The sequence below is a fragment of the Pholcus phalangioides genome, unplaced genomic scaffold (assembly GCF_987345545.1).
Source record: "Pholcus phalangioides strain wild (caught in Gottingen) unplaced genomic scaffold, Ppha-v1.0 ptg000030l_1, whole genome shotgun sequence".
Classification (NCBI taxonomy): domain Eukaryota; kingdom Metazoa; phylum Arthropoda; class Arachnida; order Araneae; family Pholcidae; genus Pholcus; species Pholcus phalangioides.
This window is the reverse complement of record NW_028301620.1, coordinates 2053641-2073940: the sequence shown is the minus strand read 5'-3', so window position 1 is coordinate 2073940 and position 20300 is coordinate 2053641. Positions and strand designations below refer to the sequence as shown.

At 36.5% G+C, this 20300-nt stretch overlaps 1 protein-coding gene across 2 annotated transcripts in view; it reads left to right on the top strand.

The window, feature by feature from the left end:
* Positions 1-9022, top strand: part of LOC149067441 (uncharacterized) — a 36811-nt gene extending 27789 nt beyond the window's left edge. For both annotated transcript variants that reach the window (XM_089252683.1, XM_089252684.1), the window contains exons 3-4: positions 2116-2173; positions 8155-9022. In XM_089252683.1, coding sequence (XP_089108809.1) covers positions 2116-2173; positions 8155-8843 — 747 coding nt within the window. In that variant the 3' untranslated portion in view covers positions 8844-9022. The remainder of the gene's footprint in view (positions 1-2115; positions 2174-8154) is intronic.
* The last annotated feature ends 11278 nt before the right edge of the window (positions 9023-20300 follow it).

The following is a 20300-nucleotide window of genomic DNA, read 5'->3' as shown; positions in this document are numbered from 1 at the left end:
TGCCAAGGAGATATGGATTCTTTTCAAACTGGAAATCAAATCTGAAAGAATGATAAAATAAGTATTATATATATATAGGTATATGATATTACTGATAAAATATTTTTGATGATAGCTGAATAACTCAACTGAGCAGAGAAATAACATGCTGTAATTTATGTTCGTATTTGAAACGAGTTTCTTTTGTGCAGTTTTCTTTATAGTAAATGAAATTTTTACGTGGATATTTTTGCACAATGACATTAGGGATACGTAAATTTCGTATTTACGAAATAACCGCGATAAATGTGAAATTTACGAAATAAATGCGATGAATGCGAAATTTGCCAATTTTGACGAATAAATGCTGAAATTTGATTTTTTACTACTTTTAGCGAAATCTAGGTAATTAACATTTTTTGAAGTGGAAAAGTCGTAATTATGCTCAGTACTTGTGAGCGTGCTTGAAAGGTAAACCATTATGTTCGAATTCGGTGTAACATAGACCCTAGATAAATGATTCCCTACGTGGGCGTTAACGCCCCCTGGGGGCGATGGAATGTTCCAGGGTCCGGTAGAAGCTACGGGTATAACATAGGATCCTATGAGTTAGATTTCGTTGGGAGGGCGATGGGAGAAAAAATTTCTGAAGAAGAGGGCGATGGGACAAAAAAGGTTGGGAAACTATGCACTAGATCATTCGAGAAGTGTATGCAATAGCCGATGTGTTTGTTATACGGGAGGTAGGTGTTGAAATTAGCTTCCGCAGCAATAACATATATACATTATATATTGAGATTGTCGTGGATAAAATAAGCTTATGCAGCACATAACTGAAATATAATATAGTATGAATATGGTTTTTGATTGATATCTGAAAAGTTTTGGAAATTTATTAAAAAACGAGATATACAACAAAACATACCGACACTTTTGGAAATGTTAATGATTTTTCCGAGTTTAATAACGGGTTTTCCCTTCGAAGTTGACAGCAGTGTACAAATGAAAAATTCAGAGAAAATGACCCCACCTGATGTAAATTAATTTTATACACATGCCAGAACAGAATTTAAATTTATTTCGTCGTTTTCCAGCCCAATGAGGCTGTCTGACGACCTACAAATAGCCTTTCTGAGGCGTTGTGAAGGAGAAAGACAAGTTTGTGCATGTATGTGTAAAGCATGAGTGTGTGTTTGTGTAGAGTAAACATAAGTCCAGTCCAACGTCATGTCCAAAGTACAAATGTAGTATGAATATAGATGGGAGCGTTTCCTGGGTCCGTTTTTCTTGTGAACCAAATAAATTGGCACTTGCTGTGGCTCAGCTCAATGTCGTTGATGCCACCCCAATTCTCAATGTCCTCGACGATTTCTTGAAGATTTTCACGGCATTTTTTAGATTTCCTATGATTGGTGAGTATGATGGCATCGTCGGCAAAAACTGCTATGATTCCTACCAGAGGTGCGGGAATGCCATTAATATAGACACGCCACCTATCATAATCATGCACTTGAATTAACATAGCTTTTCAACAGATTGAGTTGATTTGCAACAACTCAATGTCCTTGCTTGGGGGAAAACGCCAAGATATATATATATATATATATATATATAAACACCCGCATGCAATAAATGTTGCACATAAAAGGGCGTTTTTGACTATATTTTTCTAGAATTTTCTTTTAAAGTATGTTATATCCGGAAAATTTTCTTGGTTAAACCATTTTTTTTCTGTTTGTTACATACACATTGTTATGTTTTAAGCAGGGTATGTTATATAACAGAGGTAAAAAAATGTATAGACTTGAATGGACTCACGGCTTTCAACTAAGTACTTTAACATTTTCCAGTAATACGGCCGGTTTCTTTTTTTAATGAGTAATTCTTGATTTAAACTGTTATTTATTCAAGAGTTTTTCTTTTCGTATATTTTTTTTTGTAAACGAATGCGAAATTTTTCACTTGGAATTATTGCGAATAAATACAAAATTTTTGATCTGAGGTTTTTTTGCAAATAATTGCGGAATTTCTGATTAAAAATTTGTTTTTTTGCGAAATTTCGATTTTTTTTGTGAAATTTACGTATCTCTAACAATGATGCATTTATATGTCGTTTCTTATTTACTTTTTTTATAGGTTTCCAGTGTAAAACTTCTACCGAAGACAGGATTTTCTCCAACAATTATGCGAGAAGGTATAATTTTTATAAACAAATATTTATATGTACAATCTTTCCCTTCTTTACTCTGGTACTACTCTGTAAAAGTTTAATAAATGTTCTTTTAAAATATTTGAAACAACGACCAATAAGTTTATTGTTTACATTCGCTCGAATATAACCAATGCGCTTATTGGTTGCATTTTCCAAGTTTATAAAAGTTTTATAAAACTTTTTTATGAAACTTGACTAATGCAACCAAACTTATCAGTTACATTCGAGGGAATGCAACCGATTAGATTACATTTGCCAAATTTTGTTAAAGAACTTTTCTAAAACTCTTATAGGCTGGCCTTAGAAATAATTTTGATTCAGACAGTTTGAATTATTATATGAATGCAAAATATGTTTAATTTCTTACCCGTGACCATAAGAATAGTTTCTGAGTAGTTGAATCAATTTAACGTTTCCCAAACAACCAACGTTATACAATGTTTGGCCGAACAAAAATTCTCACACTGTAAAACATACTTTGCTAAGACGTCTTTGGTACAAATTTCCGCACGCACGTAGTTTAGTGGCTTTGACTTTTTAAGTTCAAGCAATAGCAAAATGTTGATTTTCAGCCATATTTGCATCAATGTTTTGCTAAGATCCCTATTGGACTAGGGAAGTGTCGAATGATTGGATTTAGGTGGGAACTTGGTAGTGTCGAATCATATGTCTGAATGGCGCCTCTTGCTCTTTCAATCAATATTTCAATAATTGAGATCAATGCGAAAAATGCCGATTAATGGATGAAGATGGTCCTTATGTATACTGAGGGACTCAGCCGAGTTTAATTTGGGGCTTCACAGTATTATTGAACTCAGTCCATCCCAACAAGAACAGTCCCAGAGAGCTTTCTTTTCTCATAAGAAAGACATGGAATACAGTGCAACTTTTTTTTCTTTTTGTTTTTGGCTACGCAACGTACCATAGCTGTAAGTATTTGTGCCTTAACTTATTATAGCTACTTTTTTTATCCATTGCAATAGTGAATTTTTTTTCGAGTAGGCGAATAATTTTCATAAGGGTCTTTATAAAAATATCGACTAATAATTTCAATGGTCAAAACGTTTTAACATTTTTTTAATAACATGTGCGAAATTTTTTTAGATTAACTTAACTGGTGCTGAATTAATAATATGAATGTAAAAAATCTCCATCACGTAGTTTTTTTCTGTATGCATGATGGTCATATTTTGAAATACATATGCATTAAGAAAAACGTACACATCTTGAAAATAGAAATAATTGGCATATACTTAATAACAAATTATGATAAATTTATCACGATAATTATTTCATCATATTCACACATCGTTACATATGAAATAGCAAAAAAAAAATTTTTTTCTTCATACAAATACGTATAATATCCATAATGTAATCCACATATGTCCACATGTAAAAAAAAACGAAATTTGGAGGGCATGAAGATTTTAAGAGGGCACCAGATAAGTTTTTTGTTATTGATCTTCAAAAAGCATTTACGTTGACAGAAATTGATTAAAATAGCTGATAAAGGTATTTTATTAGTCTTTCGTAATTAGTTTTTCGGAATTTTATTTTTACACAAAAATATAAAAACATATTTTTAATTTTTGATGATCTTGGAAGGGGCAAAATCTCCCATGCCACCCCCCCCCTTGCGTACGCCTCTGATCAGCCCCAATTTAATGTGAAATGGTGGTAGCCAAAAAAATGTATGGAACCTTAGTGAATGTTTTGACTAAAGGGTTGTACAACGTACATGTATATAAAAATAAAGCGTGTGTCCCTCTTTCAATTAAACAAACTAAGAATCCGGTTGCAATTAGAGATAAAATCAGTGTTGCCACATTCCTGAAGTTTTAGATGGCAAAAATATAAAAATATGACTATCTAGTATCATTTCACGCATATTGGCATAAATATGTAAATTTTGTAAGATATTCAATATTAAATGCCATACAAAAAAAAAAACTAGACGTGATGGCCATTTTTTAAGCTCAGGTCTGGAAACATTCATTCATTCAAACGAGCACAACTCCGGTCTATCGCCGTGAGCAATTATTTACTACCGATTGAGTTGTGATACAAATATATGTGTGGCAAATGTTTGTGTATAGGTACCTAACAGTGTGAGTGCGTATCTAAACCATACATGAATGGAGTGTAATGATTGAATATTGTACCGTTGTAGGCCTGTTGTTCTCTGTGGCGAGACTTAACGGGGAGATCGGCTTTCGTTGGTGCCTCGAAGTTGGAAACCACAGAAAACCAACTTCAGCCGACTACCACTGTGGCGCCGATGGGGTTACAAAGCCTGGACCTCGTGATGAGAGGAGTAGTGTAGTAGGTGAGTGGTTATAGTGAGCCCGTCACTATAAGCACTCGACCAGCACAGCAACAGATCTGGAATCAGCACCCAAAAGTTAATTAAGAACTGTTAAAGTTTTCCATGTTAATTATGGCAGGAAAGTCTTCTGACTAGTGTTATAATTTTTTCCGACAAAAAAACTAACAACTTTTGTTGCCACTAGATGGCGACATTATACACTTCACCTTGGCAAAAACTAAAATACATAACACTGTGTATAGTATTACCAGATGCAAAAACTGAGAAAGGAGGATGTCTGCGCACCCTTAGTGACGTCACGTATTACAATTTCCCCAATAGATGGTGCTACTATTCTGACAATAAAACCGGCCATATCAATAATTTTTAAAACAGAACCGCTAAAAACAGTAGAAACAAAAAAATTTTGGGAATTTCGACGGCTAATGGTGAATGTGTGTGGGAAAAAACCCCCACACAAAACCCTCATATCAATGAAGAAATATATGTTTCAAGTAAGGAAAAAAATGTTCCTCAGGAAAAAAGAAAAATAATTCCGAAAACCTGAAAAGCAAGACAAAAGGGTGAATTTTCCCAAACGTAGGAGGACGCTTGAAATGACATCAAAAAGGAGGACAGTTGGTAACACACTAACTATGTAGCAAAAACAAAAAAAAAACTTTTATTACTGTTCCGGGGGTAGAAATGGTTATTTCTGTGTTTGCTTCAGCCTGGATAATTATGAAAACCATGATTATTCCCCTCAAACTTTGTTTTTGTGGTAATCGATATTTACGAATATTGATCATCTACCAATGGCTGATTGGGTGACTGGAATATCAGAAATGACAGAAAAAGAACTTTTCGTACTGATAAACAGTTTAAAAACTGAAATAACTTTCAAAATGTAAGCCACGTATTTAGACATTTCACATAAAATAAAATTGCACTTAAATTAGATTTTAATTTTAAAAATTATGGAATTTTTTCCATCTTTATTCCCACATACATTTTCCCGTTTTAGCCCTTCAAAAGTAATCACCGTGATATTTTCAATGTGTTTCCCCTGATATAGATGTTCTAAATCGAGAATTCCTTGGTGAAAGTGCTCTTTGAGTAAGCACGGCATTTCATTTTTGTATACATAGATTGATATGCTTTTTCCTCAAGCTCGAGATTTTGCCGTGTTTTTGGTCCTGTGAATTACCCAGAAAAACCATTAAGCGTGCAAACAAAGATATTGCAAGCTTCTTCTTCAGTCGTTATGGAAGTTCCTTTTTTTCTACATTCTTTACTGTAATCCGGTAAAAGAACCCACTTTTAATCTTTGCAACATACACACATATACATTAGATCAGTCGACTCCACATTTGACGCGGGGAAGGAGGAGGCATAAGCCCCCTCCTTCCCCCGCGATGATTGCCGGGAGACCATTAGTTGTATGTCCCACCTTAGTTTATAGAAATTATGATCACCTTCGGATATTCATGATTAGTGGGATCAACCACTGGCAACTGTAGGAAAAAAAATGGCATTCATCGCATAATGTATTAGTTGATGCTTTCTTAGAACTCACACGATCTTTGTTTTCAGGCATTTGACCTTCAAAATAACAATAATTTGCTCTCCCGAGTTCAAAAGTAAATTTCAAAACAGAAAATTGTTATTTTCTGGCCTTGTCATTGGAAATTAGTCTGGTTATCCAGGAACAAAAACCATGTTACATGCTGGTAGTTCGTTTATTTTATAAATATGTATTTGTATTCATTTGTATTTGTATTATCGGAAAGTCGTAAATTCTAACTTTTTTATGCATCAGTTTTTCAAATCACAAACTCCAATTTTTTGAGATTTAGTGCATAATTCTTTATTTATGAATTAAATATTTATGATTACTTTCAACTAAGGGGTCATTCAAATATTACGTCAGCATCGGAGGGGGGGAAGGGAGTTTCGGATTTGCTGACTTTTGATGACAAGGGGGGGGGCGGGTTTGAAGGTTGCTTACGTCATCAACCACCCCTTTTTGAAGATATGAAATATTCTAAGCTGCTGACGAAATTTTGCTGACAGGGGTGGAGGGGGGGGGGGGTGAGTGTTTTGCTGACTTTTGCTGACGGGGGGGGGGGGTCAAAAATGGCTGAAAATCTGCTTACGGAATACTTGAATGGCCCCTATCCATATGATGAGAATCAGAAAATGGTGAACGTCCCGTCAGGTGGTGGAGAGAATAGATTTCACGATCGAATTCCAACGAAATTCGACTGCAATACTGAATGCACCTTCATCTATATGATCCTATATTATATACTATGTGGTGCATAGAAGGGTCCTAATTTTTTATGAGGGGGCCTTTGGGCCAAAGCATGAATTAGAAAACTACTGCAACTAAATTAAATAAAGTGCATTAGTAAGTGATTGTACAGGGGTGATTCCATAATTGCCCGTGCCGCATTTTACTGGCTAACAATCCATCCTATAGGCATACTTCCTGTTAGAAAAGGTATCCAACTAATGTGTAAAACTGAGATACGCCATTCATGTTGCAAAAGGATTGTGTACAGTTATACAAATACAAACACAAAGTACACAACAGGCAAATTGCCCAGCGGCGAGGGAGGGGGGGGGGGGGCTGAAAGAAAGATGTTCATAAAAAAATATGGATGTTAAATATAACTAAAATGCAGCAACCGCGTATAAAAGCATATATCAAGAAACAAAACAAAAAAATTAATACTATACAGTTTAATGCATCGCCCATAAAAAAGAAGGTTATGATTGTGTTACCTAAGCATGGATTGCTACTCGTTTATCCCACTATGTTTTCATACCTCTTTTTAAACGTGTCAATTGTGTTAAAATTCAGGAACCCCAGAAGTAAGGGTTATTAAAATATAAAAATTAATTTTTTAGACGGACACCCTATCCTCAAAAAGCCAATTAAAAAGTTATTGCCCTGTCTCTCCTGATGCCAACAAAGAAATTTCTACTTTTCTAAGTGCAACATTAGCTGAGATATTTGAATTTAAAAGCCTGAGGAAAGTTCTCAGAGTTCTCTTTTTAAGAGAACTCTGGGAGGGAACATCAAAAATGAGGAAAAGAAGCATTTTCCATTAGTTTTTATGCTGTTCTTTCCCAACTTTTCTTTAATTATTAAATTCAAATATCTCTGTGAATTAGAAGCGTAGAAATTTCTTTGTTGGCCTCTTTCTTTGAGAGACACGACAACAACTTCCTAATTGGGTTTTTGAGCACAGGGTGTCCGTATAAAATAAATACATATTTTAATAACTACAACTTCCTTTACAACGTGAATGACGTATCCGAGTTCCACACGTTATGTGGATTATTTAATCGAAAGTATGCCGCTTGGACCAACAGTTCTCCAGTGAAAGGCGGCAAGGGTATGGCAATTATGGAATCTTATCCTGTACATTCAAATTTTTTGCCCTGAGAAATTCCCATTATTTGCCCATGCCGAAATCAAGATCTGGTGCATAAAATATTTTGGATAAAAATAATAAGTTCACATGTTTTACTTTTAAGTGAATGTGTGCAGATGATTTTACAATGTGTTTATTGACATTATCTCCTTTTCCCCCGTCCCAGACCTCGAAGTTTATCTCTGCTTATGGCAATATCGTTTATTTTTTAGGTTCACAGGGTAAGAAATTCGTCTGGCCACCTCCGAAGTCAGAGCAGGATACAGGGTCTCCAGTTCCCGAACACAAACCCGGACACGTGACCCACTCATGGCTCCAGGACGGCAACGAAGATGGCGCGAAACCCCCTCCATTTGCACCTAGAGCACGTCCTTCAAAGCGTTGCACCGATAGCATTTGGCCGCCACCTTCAGGTAACGCTACCGAATTAGGAAGCAATCCTCAGCCCAGACCCATCAAAAAAATAGGCAGGTTCGAAGACTACATCAAATGCCGTCCAGGCAGCTCCGTGCCAGCAACGTACAGGCCACCTCCAGGTACCCAACATATCGAATATACGGAAACGGAAGTTATCGAATACACCACGACCAGCAGCGTTGAAACGACGCAACAGGTGACGGGCACGAGTCTGGTTCAGCAGAAGCAGCAACAGTACTTGCAACAGCAGCAGGTTCAAAATCAGCAGCAGCAAATCCAGCAAAGGCAGCAGCAGCAAGAAATTCAACAGCGACAGATGCAACAGCAACAACATCAAATGCAGCCTCAACAACAGCAACGCCAGCAGCCACCACAACCACAAACCCAACAGCGTCGTGTTGTAGTTGAAGAAGAGGAAGAGGAAGAAGAAGAGGAAGAAGAGGAGGAGGAAGAGGAAGAAGAAGAGGAGGAGGAGGAAGCTTAAATAATAAGCTGCTATCCATGTGATCGGTGAATGAAGAGCAAAATGGATTTTTTTTTATTGAATGGACAATGTGCCGGATATAAGAGAAAGTTTCAATGAGATTTGTTTAGTACGCAAATGTGAATGATGTTCTCTCCATCCCCCTTTAAAACATCATAATAAATTTATTGTTAAAACTTTCCAACATTCATTAACATTCGCACAGCACTTACCAACGCAGGAGTCACAAAAAATTGACTGCAAGAAAATATTTGAGTAACCAAAGGTAAGAAAACACCTGGAGTCGTAAAATCATAAAAAAGACAAACAAAGTTATCAGTGTTTACACGCTTTATCATCGAAAAACAAATCAAAACTTTCACACTGAGTATTTGCAGTTGAGAGGAAAACACTTTCAGTAATGTTTCTAAAGGAAGGCTATTCACAAAATGTTTTATTTTAGTAGTGATATTTTCGAACCAGGTATGTAAGCAAGAGCAACCTATGGTGGTTTTTTATTTAACATATAAATAGGTTGTAGGCAGGAGGGGAGGGGGGGGGGTTGACAATTAAAATACTCTACACGCCCTGAGCGCAGAAGAAAATATTGCGTCCCTTAAATTAAAAAAAGTTTAAAGTGTGTGTATTGGGGTTGTGCGGAGCCCTTCAGAAGTCGGATCCCAGGCCGCACGCCCGTCGTTAAATCTGCCTCTGTACTAGGGCCGGGCTTGGTCATTTAGCAACCCAACCAACTCAACTTGCGAGAACAATTTTGTCGCACCTCTCTAACACTTTATTTATATGCATGCGGCGTCCTCACGAGAGATATGATAGGCGTCGGAGCCCGGGATGCTGTGGGTGCTCGAGTAAACTACGGTAATTTGTGGCATGGGTCTAAGCACCCGCAGAATTGATTCAGAAATAAAAAAAATTTATATAAAGATTAAGACGAGCACCCACGGATTCGAAACACTTCCGACGCCAGTGCTTATGGGGCTCTCTGAAAGACTCGGAATTCGGGTCCGTCAAAGAACCTTTCCCAGCAGGTTAAAGAATGCAGGGCCTCTTTAATGTATGGGCATAGGCCTATAGGTAGTTCAGGTGGATAGGGAGCCTCCAGTAAACGAGACATATGCAAAACAAAATAATGTCTAATATATGAAAAAATATATTCAAAAGGGGATGCCTGGGACCTCAAGTCTGATAGAGTGACGTGCCCAGAGAATCTCTTTTCCGAGGGCTGATTGTCCTATTAAGACCATGCCCCCCCCCCCATGGGAAAGACTGACAGTGTTTTGGGGGGGGGAACTTAGTATTGGAATATTTAGAACTATAAATTTTCTTGAAAACCAATTGATGGAGACGACTAAAAATCTTAGTCTAGGGTCCTGTAAAAAATTAAGGCCCCATTCAAGGATAATGTGGGGCCACGCGGATTCACTATCATAGGCCTAAGTGTGTCTGTTGATGAATTGACATATTTTTCATCAATAGATCGACAGGATTTTTTTTTTTCAAGATCTGGCTTTTTAAAGCAGTTCTAATTGAATGTAATACATGATCATTGCAATATAATTCAATTTTACGACCTGGTGAAATCGCACTCTTCAAGTCAAGTTCTGCTCTGTACATACATCCGTTCTCTAATCCTACCTCAGATATTTAATAAATTTTATGCCTATATATTATAAATTTTTTGAATATAAACCTAACAATATTTTTGTTTAAAAAAAAGAAAGACGCGCGCACGCACACACACACACAAAGGTCACGTGGCTACCAAACCCCACAAGGCACCTCGTCCACATTCCCCAATGGAACCTTTAATGAATTGCTACATGTCGGAATATGCATGTGCATGTTGGGAAAATAACGTGAAGTTTGTTTCTGTGTAATGCTTGTTAAAGGGTTGTTATCTATTTTTCGAACTATGAGTGAAGTGTGATGACTCGAAACCCACCACGACCTTACCTGACACACTGGGCAAAAAATACCGCAGCACGAATGCGACCGCGGAATCACGAGGCTCCTACATAAAATGTACACACGTAGGGGTTGTTGCACCTAGCTCTCCGGTTAAAAAAAAAGCAAAAGCCGTCTAGAGAATCAGCTCTGAACTGCAGGTCTCGGCCTGATTAGTATGCAAAAAATGACCACGTGATGCGCCAGAAAACGACTAAATTAATTTTTTGTGTGTGACGACTTTTTCACGGCATTAATCTAAAAATTTTAAATTCGATTTGAGAATTTGAAATATTTTTGGATATTATTATGATCATGATTATCGGAATCTGAGAAAGTCTCGTGTTCTTAAATTTCATCGAAGATGTATTTAAGTCGAATTTCTGTTAGATTTCCATCAATTCAGATGCCGATTTAGTTTGGCAACAAGAAAATTAAGCAAAAAAATAATTTTTGAAGCTGTTTTTTCAATAGTTAAGCTCAGGTTGGATTAGCCGACACTGTCAAATCAAACAAAGCAGAAAAATTGAAAATAACACGGAAATTCAAGCATTTTCCATCTTCACTTCAAAATATGGAAGTCAGATGGCAACACCAGTAATAACTCCAAACAAGCACAACTTTGGCAACATAAATACGTTAGGGCAATTCATAAACATAACACGTCCCTCCATGTACAGATTCGGTAGAAATTCCGCAGGGGAATGTGTGCGAGGAGCGTGTACGGTTAAGTAGTAGTAGTAGTACAGTTGAAAATACAATCGACGCTCGTTATAACGGCCATCCGTTATTACGACTGTTTCATTACATTCCGCCCAGAACGATAAGTCTCAAATTTTTTCTCAATTCATTCCATGTTATTTTCAATCCAATATGGCGACTTACAAAGATCGTTCAATCCAATACAACGTCCGATGGCAGGTTTGCTCCACTACTTTTTCACAAAGAAATGAACAAAATTCTTGTTTTTTGTTTGCCAAAATTGTGTTTGACATTGACGCTTTATATCAGAGATTCTTGATCCATGTCACGACCCGAACTTGGGTCACAGGGGGCTTTCAAGGAGGTCGTTCAAATCTCTAACAGACAGGAACTTTTGAGCAATGGGTCTCAGCCCAAACTTGATTAGCAGGCGTTTCCAAGATTGGTCGTACAAATCAACTTACATCCAGGAATTCTTGAGATCTATGGGTCACAAAGCTGATCTTGTTGATTTTGGGTCACGGCTGAAAAGGGTAAAGAACCCTTGATTTATATTGTAGAATTCGGTTAATAGGTTCGAACATATATAATTAATTATTACAATTTTATTATTATTTTCTAACCTGACGAATTTTTACTACCGCATTTTACTTACATTACAACAAAATGAATAATTTAATTTCTTATTCTGCCCAAGTATGAATTCGTTTAAGAAAAATTTTTTTGAACGTTCGGTATTACGACCTCTCACTATAACGTTCTTTTTCAGTGGAACGAGGAGGGCCGTTATAATGAACACGTTGACTGCAATTACTTCAAATCAGATGTTAAGATAATTAATTCTTCATCACTCCATAAAAGTAAAAATAGAATTATCATTTCCAAAACCAAAAAAAGAAGAAATATTTCGAACATTCCGTATCACCAAAACGTAATGGGAGAAATGATTTCAAAAGGAAGGGCCGGACTTTAGCAGGTGCGAAGGGCGGCTAAATTTTAGGGGCCGCAAAACGGGATAAAAAAAATTTGATTACATTTTGATTTAAAAAAAAAAGACTTAACATTTACATTTTGACTTAACAAAGCAATAGCTTAAAATATTGTCCAAGACCTAAAATTCAAACATCTAAATATTCAGAAATCGACGAACCTCTCTAACCTAGGGTTTTGACAGATGCCCCCCACCCAAGCTAAGAGAAGGGTGCGAGTGGATCTAGTGCCCTGGGTGATGGACCAGAGGACACTAAATTCTTCTTTTAAAAATGTTCAAAATTACACTGGGTCGGCATCATTCATGCTTATCCGGCTGAAAGTGTATCTAGTTGCAGCCCTGTGTATATAATTAGTTCTCTAGCCCTGACCGCTCTAACCTTTGGGTGCCTAGGGACAGACAAACTTGCAATTTTTTCGCTGGGCAACAGGCACTATAGTGGAAATTTATTGTCGAATGTTTTTTGTTTGTGTTGCGTGTTTTTTTTTTTTTACACGACCATGAAATGATAGTTTGACAATCATTCTCGGATGCCAATGTAAACCCGGTGTGTGCCAGGTTGTTCATGGAGCTCGTCTACCACCGTGAAGGTTGCTGTCCCATTCCTGGGTTCGAACCCGAGGGAGGATATAGATAAAATATTTTCCCTAACGAACATGAGGTGAACATCAATAGACATCGCCTGCATTTCGAAGCGATCTCATTAATGACAGTAAATTGCAATATAGCGATATGGCCAGAGTTGGTATTTGGTGAAGTAGGTTGTTGTTCGTGGATACTGAAGGATCGGAAAACCCTGTTTTTTTAGCAGCCGCAAAGCTGTTTTTGCACCGTGTCGCTAAATACTTAAGCCCGTCCCTGCTTGAAGGCGATTATTTATGTCCATGTGAGTGATTCTATAAACGTCTCCTTGGAATAAATCATTTGTTCAGTCTGATAGATCATAAAATACTCGACAAATAATGTCTTTTTTCGCAGGAAGACTTATGAAAAGAAAAAAAAGTTGTAACACATAATCTGGAAACAAGGGTGAGGAATAAATCCACGAAAATTTCGCGTCGACCTTGACACGGTGTTGTAGTGAGATCAGCTGAAAGCGAATTCCTCGATTTCCTCCAGCGGACACACACTAGTAATAAATGATTTGGGAGGGGGAAAAAACGATTTACACACACACACACCACATCGAATGATGATCGTGCCATTGATGATGACTAATGCGAGGATCATCCGCAAAACCAAGCAAAAATCAGGTTCGTTTCTGTGTCCCCACATATCCCTTTTTCTTGGAATCCCAGAATTACAGAACATTTCTCACAAATACCGCTAAGAGCTGCCGCAAGGCATCATTTATGTCGAATTTCCACTTCGTCGCTCACGCATCACCATTTTTACCTCCGTCAACAATTTGCACGTTTAAAATGTATTGAATAAAGTGACGCATGTGAACTGAGTATCATCATCACAGAATACGTATAAATTACTGTGCAATTCATGCATCTGAGAATGTCGTTCTTGCGGTTATGGTTTGAAATTGGGAAGTAAGAAAGAAACACTGGATTCTTTTTGACGTGAATACATCTTTAAAATCGGTCACCTGACCTCACCGTGTTCAAATTTTACAGGTTGATGATTTCAAGAAAAGTTTATAGGTTAATGTGTTAATTAACTTCAATACGTAACGTTATGGAGAATTTTTTCCACAATTTGTGAACACTTTATATCTTAATCCTTTCAGCAGCAATTAGAAATCATGAACATCCCCCCCCCCCATTCAAAATGCCATCTTTTTACAACGAATTAGGCATTATTTCGATTGTCAAAAGGTGCAAACTAATGGGTAAAGGGAAAAGTCTTTCATTGAGAAATCAAGTTAAAAAACATTCGATGCTTGTCAAAAACACAACTGTTATGATTCGAATTGGTCACTCGTTTTTCGATTAATGTGCCGCATGGAAAAATTAATACAATATGATATTAGCATATACTTTATGATCCTAAATCCTAAATATGACATAGTGGCCTGTGGGTTCCGACTGAAATTGGCAATCAGTGCATACCCCTGAGTCATTTCTTAGCCATCCTGGACTAGTAGTGCGATTTTCGCCATGGTTGTATATGTTTTATTTTTAAACTACTTAGAGTTTAATATTACCCATATTGGGTTATTAATCTAGGGGGAAAAGAAAGCTTAAGTAGGCTGGAGGAGAAATAGAAAGCAGAAAGTGTCACTCAACAGGGCAGTGACAGAATGTCACTTCATCAGCCTGTTAGGACGTCATTAAGTTATAATTAATGCTATTCTTTTAACATTAATCATTCATCATAATGCATATATTACCTACTCTCATTTTTATGTTCAGCGTCAACTATAGATCATATTAATAAATGCGATTATATGTTATTAAATGCAGTTAATTATGATTATTTGATTAAATATATATTATCTACAAAATTTGATATTTTGCAGTTGGTCTAATTATTTACACTATATATAGTTGCTTATATACATTTTTCACAATCCCGGTACCTCCGGTCTTTTCATAACCAGAAAGTTTTTGGGTCTGGAAAAAGCTGATATCTGATCTTTTGGGTAAGTGGATATTTCCCTAAGATGTTGGTATTCTGACTCTTCAAGAGTTTGGAAGAGATTATTAGCCAGCTTTTGAGCAAAGGCGTGTATGGTGGGCATTCCTATATCGTTTCTTATACTTCTATTCCTGATGAACCAATTGGCTCCCAGCATAGCTCTTATTGTTTTGTTTTGATATTGTTCTAATTTAACCATGTGTTGATTGCTCGAGTAGAGCCACACTGGTGCAGCATATAAAAGTATGGATCTGATAGCCATTTTGTATACATTTAATTTGTTCTTGATTGTCAATGTTGATCTGCTTGCAAGTATGCGTTTTAAAGTGTGTTTTGCTACGTCTGCTCTTCGTATTACATAATTGCGTTGTTGCACAAATGTCAATCGTTTGTCAATTATTATTCCCAGGTATTTAGTACTTATAACAGGTTCAATGAATTTCCCCCCAACCACTATTCCGGCATCTGGGGGTAGATCTAGTTTTCCTGTGATCCACATAAATACTGTCTTGTCTGCATTAAGTTTAACTCTGCTGTTTTCGCACCATGTTTCGACTTGATCAATTAATTCTTGTAAATTACTTAATGCCTTCTGTGGTTTTCTATCTGTACAAATTATCATTGAATCGTCTGCGTACAGCGCAGTAATACCCTTAATTGCCACTGGAAAATCATTCATGTGATAATTGTGGAGGCAAGGTCCTATAACACTGCCTTGCACTATAGATGATCTAATTCGTCTAGTTGTAGATATTGTGTCATTGATTTTTACATAAAAAGTTCTTGCTGCAAGATAATGACGTACAATTTTAATTATGCTAAAGGGTAGGGCCATTCTAATCATTTTATAGAGCAACCCCTCATGCCACACTTTGTCAAATGACTTACTTAAATCCAACAGTGCAACTGCAGCTGTATCATGATAAATTCTAGCTTCTTGGAGTGTTTCTATAACTCTTAATAATTGTGTGGTTGTAGAATGACCGTCTCTAAATCCATGTTGTTCGGGCCCAATTGTTGGATGAGATTTTTCGTAAGTGTTGATACGTGTTACCACAACTCTCTCGAATAACTTTCCAAAATTACTAAGCAATGAGATGGGTCTCCAATTGCTTGGAAAGTGCAAATCTTGGCCAGCTTTTGGTATAATTTTAACAATTGCTGTTTTCCAGTTAGATGGGAAATATTTGAGCTCCAGCAATCTATTAAAAATTTTGACAATATATTCTAAAATATTATTGGGCAAATTCTTCAGTGCCATATTTGAAATTAGGTCATGCCCAGATGCTTTCCGAATTTTCAAATGTTTTATTATTGTTTTTAATTCATTGATATCTGTTGGAGTGAGAGCTGTTTGTGTTTCAGGTGGAGGATTATCAAAATATTCATTAATAGTTCTAAGCACTCTCTCGACCTGAACATTTGAAGTATTAGTGTTAGGTGAGAATTGCAGTTCAAAGGTATCTGCAAATACTTCTACCTTATCTTCATCTGTATATACCAGTCCATGCGGGCCATGTATAGATGTAAGCCTTTGGCTACGGGGTTTTTGTGCTCTATAAATTTTATAGAACGACCCATCCTCACAATTAGCATCTTCTAGGAACCTTAGAAATCGTTCACTTGTAAATTCCCTGATTTCTCGACGTGTATTGTTTCGTAATGTTGTATATCTGAGCCTATGTGTAGCATCTCTGGTTCTTTGCCACCTTCTTCTAGCTCTATTCTTTTCTCTTATCATTTCCCTCAGATATCTGGGGAGTGCTAATGGGTTGTTTTCGTTTGACCTTTCCCGAGTGGAATTATTAACAGTGTCCTGCAATTTTTGTGTTAATGAGTTTATTTCATTTTCTATATCTATGGTACACTCACTAGCATTATCTGGTGTTTCAATTCCTGTAAGCACTTGCCTATATAGTGGCCAGTTTGTAATTTTTTTGATTTTTTGTTGTATGGGAATTTCGAAATCAACATCAATAATTGTTGGAATGTGATCTGATGTAAGTGCAGATATTACCTCTACTGCTAAAGGAACATTGAGGTTTTTGACCAGTGTAATATCTAGGACGTCTGGTGTTCGGTTGCTGTCATCCGGATAGTGTGTCGCAGCACTTGGCCCGTATGTAATAATATTTTTATTTCTGCAATACTGCTCTAATATACGTCCTGCTGCATTGTAATTATTTGAATTCCAAATTGGTGATTTAGAATTTAAATCACCGCTAAGAATTGTTGCATAATTGCAGTCAAATATATGATTTAACAGAGAGATATCAAATTGATTATTTGGTGGTTTGTATAAAACACAAATTCGGATTTTTCTAGTGCTAGTGAGGTGCAAATCCACTGCCAACGCTTCGCAATCTCGGGAATGTGGGAGGTCAACAATGTCATAATTTAAATGCCTTTTGATATATAAGGCTACTCCCCCTCCTCTTTCGTGCGTTCTATCTTTCCTTATACAATCATAATTTGCTATCTTAGCTGTATAACATGGTTTTAAAAATGTTTCGCAAATTAACATCAGATCAAAATCTTCATCTGCAACAATTTCTCTAAATTCTTGGAGATCACGAATAATACCTCTGGCGTTCCACGCCATGATCTTGAGATATTTTATTTGTTGTGAACTATTATTGAACATTGGTGAAGTTTACCGATAATAGTTTCATAGATATTTCAGTAAAGCTATCAATAAATACTGAGTATTTTTCTTGATATGTCTTAGCTTGTAATATGTTATTAAAACATTTTCTCATTAGACCCATTAACTCCTGTAAGGGGAATGATATCTCATTATTACCGGTATTCACAATCTGGGACACCTCCCCATCTATCCTGTTGGGAGGGATCTTTGCGGTTACCTCATTATTTACACTTTCCCTACGTTCAACTGCAATAGTTGATGTGGGTATAATTTCTGGTACAGAGTATACATTATTGTTTGTTTCAGTCATGTTAACATCTTTTGATGTCATTGTGTTTTTGTTAGTTTCTATTTTGTTATTTTCCACCTCTTCGTGGACATTTGCAACTTTTGCATATGTCTTATGCCTTCTTGTAGGTCTATTATTTACTTCTGTTGGTTTTTGCTGTTGAGGTAATTCCTCAGCTTCAATGTCTATTTTCTCAATTTCATCCTCACTTGAACTTGTGACGGAAAAAAGCCTGGGCTTTGGTGGTCTAAGTTTTTGTGACCCAGTAACTGCTTTAGGACCAGATTTTTTAAGGTTCCCCGGGTACCTTTTACATCCTCGGAAACTCGCCGGATGATTTAAGGAACAGTTTATACACACTGGTAAGTCCTTACCCTTTACCTTATCACACTGTGATGTGTGATGTTTTTCTGGACATTTGACACAGCGGGCTTCGTTAAAACAATTTCGGGCTGTGTGCCCATTCCAGGCTTGGCAGTTGTAGCACTGCGTGTACCCCTTCCTTCTTTTGTATGTTTCTACTCTTATCTTTAAGTAATTTAATGAAGATAATTGATATATTTCCTTGCTTTTATCTGTCCTGGGCAAATCAATGAGCCATAGTGGTATTGGGACCATAATCTTTTCACCATCTTTATGACGGGGGCTCTTTAGCTGTACCACACTAATAATTATGTAACCCAACTCCTCGAGAGATTCTTTGATCTCATCGCAAGATGTTGTTGTATCCAAATCCCTAATAACCACTCTTATGTTTTTGTCTGACTTTAGTGTGAATGTGCTAAAATTTACTCCCTCTTTTTCAAGCATTTTAGTCACAGCTCTATGATCATTTTCTGTTGTTACGTGTAATTGCAATGTTGTGCCAGTTTTTTTGGCATCAAAATTTGCTTCACAAACACCCCTAATTTTAACTGAGAGTTCTTTCCAGTTCTTGTATTTTGTCAAATTTAATGGTGGTATTCTGACTTTTTTCTTCTTTTTTTCAACCAACTGCCACTCATTTGTGTTAGTGGGATCTGGATCATTTGTATTTTCTTTTTCAACATTTTTACTTATTGACTTTCCATTAGCCCTGTTGGGCAAACAATTATCAGGTTGCTTAGATGGGCCAGCCACCTGATCATCTGCTATGATTTTTGTTTTTTCTTGTTGAGTGTTTTGGGAAGGCTGGGATTCATCCGCAGTCCGTGTTTCCTTTTCAACAATTACCTTTTCGTTGACAATAATGCCAGGAGTTACTTTAGTTTTCTTTTTACTTCGCGTCCCTATCGGATATTTTTCGTCATCCCTACACTTACTTAAATACAATCCACATTTCTGGAAATCACGATTGTATAATTTTTTCATACTACAAAAAATTTCGGTACTAATTATTTTATCAGACGCAGCATCTTTTGAGTTTTCGTAGTCTCCAACTAATTTTAGAATGGTACGTAAGATACCATTAGTTTCACATTCACTATCAATTTCACATAGCCATTCACTGAACTTATTATGATTCATGAACTCTTGAATAATTGGATCCAGTTCATAAAAAATAAACTCCATAGTGTCCTGAAGAGGTAGCTTTTCATCATCTACAGTTTCTTTGATCTTATCAATTATATTACTAACATTTAACTTATCATTATTTAGCAATACACTATGCGCAAAGCATACCATCATCTTATTTTTACCAACCATGGTCCGCGACATTTGCACTACTATTCACAGATGAAACTCGGCCAAAAAGAAAATGACAACAGAAGCTGCACTTACCATTTTGTCGCCACTAATACAGTTATCCATTCATCTAGTCGATATATATCCAATAGGCACTAAATGTCTCGGACGTGAAATCCAAAGTATCAAAATTTGCAGGAATACGTTGGTCTCGTTAAGACCTTCCCGCGCAAACACTTTTTACCGTTCTACTTTATGATTTACTTTGCGAGCATCACTAATGTCATTTTACTACATATAAATAGCAACTGTTAAAATTTCAAGGTGAACTTTGAATTTTTATTAATGTTATTACTCATAAATTATTTACTAATATCATATTGTATTATTTTTTCATGCGGCACAGTAATCGAAAAACCAGTGACCAATTCGAATCATAACAGTCGTGTTTTTTTATTTAATAGGTGGCAGAAGGGGTTCCAGTTTAATGATATTTCTCATTATAATACTGTACTGTGTAGTTATTTTCTAGAAGCCATATTTTGGCTGGAATTTTTATTTTTACCCGTTTGTTGGTTATGCACAAAAGGATGCGCTTTTCGCAAAGTGCAAAAAGACATATTTTTTTCCCAT